The sequence below is a fragment of the Olea europaea genome, chromosome 8 (genome assembly GCF_002742605.1).
Source record: "Olea europaea var. sylvestris chromosome 8, O_europaea_v1, whole genome shotgun sequence".
Taxonomy (NCBI): Eukaryota; Viridiplantae; Streptophyta; class Magnoliopsida; order Lamiales; family Oleaceae; genus Olea; species Olea europaea.
In genome coordinates, this window is record NC_036244.1 from 1,362,395 (window position 1) to 1,366,508 (window position 4,114).

At 32.4% G+C, this 4,114-nt stretch overlaps 1 protein-coding gene across 1 annotated transcript; it reads right to left on the minus strand.

The window, feature by feature from the left end:
* Positions 1-184: 184 nt before the first annotated feature.
* On the minus strand, positions 185-1,177 carry LOC111399189 (phospholipase D gamma 1-like). Its single transcript, XM_023026456.1, has one exon. It carries the CDS (start codon positions 1,175-1,177, stop codon positions 185-187), a length of 993 nt encoding a protein of 330 aa, XP_022882224.1.
* Between the last annotated feature and the right edge of the window lie 2,937 nt (positions 1,178-4,114).

Below are 4,114 nucleotides of genomic sequence, written 5' to 3' on the forward strand. Positions count from 1 at the left end.
AAGTGACAGATTCATGGTGATAATGAAATACTGATTATCTAATGACTCTTTATAGAATCATATCAGTCTGCATCCTAACTTATTCTTCATAACTATGCAAAACCTTGGGTGAGATCAATAAGCTCAAAGACAATTATGTCTTGTCAGAAATATAGATAAAAGTTCATTTAAAAAGACTGTTGATTCAGGTTCTACCGCAATTGAAAAATGAAAACACTAAAGAGTTGATTCTTACAGTTTTGTACCCGAAAATGCTCCTAGAAGTAGGATCATCCCATACAAGGAGCAGCACTCTCACACCTTCTTGTGATTTGACTTTTAGTAGATTGCCTAAGCTGCTATTTGTTGTATTCGGATCGTCCCTAACAAGTCGAACTAGATGGTAAACAGACCACCCGGTAATATAAACCAAACGTCGAGCTTGACTTATGGCGTCATAGATATCCCGCCAACACTGTCCATGCTGATACGGCCTACCATTAGACAACAACAAATTCGGTAATGAACTATTGGGTACATGAGCATCTTGATAAAGCTTCACATTCCCTCCTCGCCTTAGAGGAAAATAAGTACCCGGGACTCCCTGATACGAAAGATCTGATCCCACCCCACCATGATAAAGGTACAATTTCTCCATCGGTATGTACTGAATTGACAGACTCAAGGCAGCCCCGACCTTACACGGTTTCCCATTCGCATTGAGTATCGGATAAGTACCCTCAATTCTTTCCCCGGAAAATATCTGTTCTACTGGGATCCCAACAGCCCCCATAGACTGAGAGCCCACAACATCACTATCTTTCACCACAAATTGAACTTCTGTAGCATAATGTGCAACTGGAACATAAAAGTGCTGCAACCAAAGAGGGTTCTCAGAGTTACTAATCACAAAAGTTCTACCAATTACCGCCTTGGAGACCGCGATTGTGACATAAGGATCGCTTGTTATCTTACTAGACATTTTCCCTTCCATTTTAGTACCAAGTTTACCAAACATATCACCTAGCCTTTTGTGGAATAAATCCATGTTTGGGAGATTCTTTGCTTCCTTCACCAAAATATTCAAATTCCCATGTAACAACAACACTTTTAGGGACCCTGTCTTGGATGGAAAAAATTCCACACCTTGACCATGCTGTGATCCACCCATTGAATCAGAATACACCAAGTGAGCCATAACTGCTAGAATGTGAGCCAATAGCAAAAGATTACTCACATAATAGATCTAAAAGTTGTCAACTTCACCCTCAGAATTCTATCTTAGGATTCACCGGCTATGTAATTTTTGACAAAATGTGTCTGAACCTTGTTTAAGATGGCAGAAAGCAGAAAAAAATTGAGAATTATCTTGTTAATCACGAAATTAATTAATGATAGAACAAAAAATCAAGACCTCAAGTAAAAAAAATGAATAAGATGAGTAATCTGTTTCAAGAATGGATTTAAATGATCTGTAGGTGAAAAGAACAGAAGAAAAATATGGTCTGTGGGGTACTTGGCATGGAGTTGAAGGAAAGGACGTGATGCCTTTGCCATCCTTTACTTTATTTTACATTTTTTTTTTTACAATATTCATTTTTAACCACATTATTCATTAAAATAATATTATATGCAAATAAAAAAAAATCCTTTTTTTGTGATCACACATTCTCCATCAATCACTATTCCTAATACATTTCTTCAAATTAATGGGACCCAAACATGGCATATATTTATTTGAAGCTTTTTGACGTATGTGTTTTACTCACAAGTTTTATACCATTTTAATTTGATTATGGACTAGATTTTATGAGTATTGAATGTTCTTAATGTGTTTATTAGTGTTGTTATGAATTGAACGTAAGATAATAACAATAATATGTTTCAAGAATGGATTTAAATGATCTATGGGTGAAAAGAATAGAAGAAAAATGTGGTCTGTTGGGTACTTGGCGTGGAGTTAAGAAAAGGAAAGGACATGATGCCTTTGCCATTCTTTACTTCATATTTTTTCCTATTATTTTTTACAATATTCATTTTTAACCACACATTATTCATTAAAATTATATTATATCCAAATAAAAAAAATCTTCTTTTTTGACCACACATTCTCTATTAATCAATATTCCTAATATATTTCTCCAAATTAATGAGATTCAAACAGGGTCTATATTTATTTGAAGCTTTTTGACATGTGTGTTTTACTCACAAGTTTTATATCATTTTAATTTGATTATGGAATAGATTTTATGAGTATTGAATGTTCTTAATGTGTTATTAGTGTTGTTATGTATTGAGCGTAAGATAATAGCAATAATAAAATGAACAAGTATGTGCTAAAAAGAACACCAAGATTTATGTAGAAATTCAAGATGGGAAAAAACCACAGCAGAGGAAGAGAAAATTACTATAATCTATAGTAATTATGTTTACAACAAGATTTCAAAACTTTCAATTAAGATCTAAAACTCTTAAGATGTATGGTATTATGGGAACAATACAAGTGTTCGTGTGAAACCCGTAAGCGTACGAGGATCGTTGAAAAGTAATAATAAAGTGAGTTGAAAGTTATCGTCCCACGAAAAATAATGTTCAATTCTAGTTCACTAGTTATTATTAAATTCGATATTCATGACACAAAGACGTGATTTTGTTGTTATTTAATCCAATTCTAAACTGAGGAAGTAATAAAAAATATTTGGTCAAATATGTGAATGATTGTATTGAATTTTGAATCCTCATACTGCTATTTATTTTAATTCTTGATTCATAATTTAGTCAATTTCATGCTTTCGTGACATTCGATAACACTAATGTATTTAATTCTTTTTTTCAAGAGAAATTAAATCTATTTTAATCACGATCCGATCATATTCATAATTCGAATTCATATGACCAAAATGCATTAGTTTATAAGTTATCTATGTGATTGCATATGCGATAAAAATTATTCATAATTCTATCTACATATGTTAATTTTGGTGCGTTCTAAATTTATTGTGAGTCTCTCAACACTATAACAAGTAACTAATTATTCAACTGGTGACCAGTCAAATAAATAATGCAATGGATATGTAAAATCAATCAAGAAATAACTAAATTAATAGTATTAAATCAAAATAAATGTGCAATAAGGTTCGTTATTCATTCGATACAATAGAAAAACTTGCCTTTTCTTTTAATGATTAAATTATAAAAGAAATATTGGGAATGACAAAGAAAGTTGAGAAATCCAATTTTTTCGCTTGAATTTTGAAAATGGATGAATAATAAAATTGTATAATCTGCCTCGACCTTAATGTTAGCATCATTCTTCACCTCCAAAATACATAGAATATAGGGATTTTTAGGTCTAAAGGAGGTTCTTCAACGTTTTGGACATGTTTAGGTATATATAGAATGTTAAGATATTGTTTCCATTTAGAATTTCATCAGAATAAGAATATTGGCCCATCATAGAAAATTTGGCCCACGCGCGCATAGGCAAAACCACCATGCGCGCGCTGTTGACACAAGTAGCTCTCGGGTTGGAGAAAAAAGGGTATTGTGCATGCACCATTGATGGCCCGCTTGCGCCATGTTGCATTCATCGTCCCTAAGCAGCTTTTGGTATTTTGATCATAATTTTCTCTTTCGATATCTGATTGAAGTGATATAAAATGCATTGAAAAGTTAACTCAAAGAGCTACAATTCTTTCAAAAGTACAAATTTTCCAATTCGAACTTTTGCTATCCAAAAAATAGGTCTCAAATTGAGATAAAAAATCTGGAGCATAACTTCTTTGGCTAGAAATAGATTTGTGACAATGTTTCAACTCTATTTGATGTCATATATCTTCAACCATCATTTTGTAGTCCGAATCAACTATTGAATCTTTACACTTTGGTCCCCCAAAGTTTGAAATTCCTTCGTTTTCCCACATTTTTTGTTCATTTATTCCAAATCCACCAATTTGTATTGAGTACGATGCAACAAATGTAATTAACACAAAATTAGGCTTTAACTCATTCAAATCACTAACAAATGCTCTAATCTAATAGCGTAGATAAGTGTAACAAGTAGTGACTTATATATATAAACCTTAGAAATAAAAATATAGATGAATTGAAGTCCAAAAAACGTGTCAAAATGCAA

Excerpts from the sequence above, each read along its gene's own strand:
- LOC111399189 (XM_023026456.1), bottom strand. The coding sequence starts at position 1,177 with ATGGCTCACTTGGTGTATTCTGATTCAATGGGTGGATCACAGCATGGT.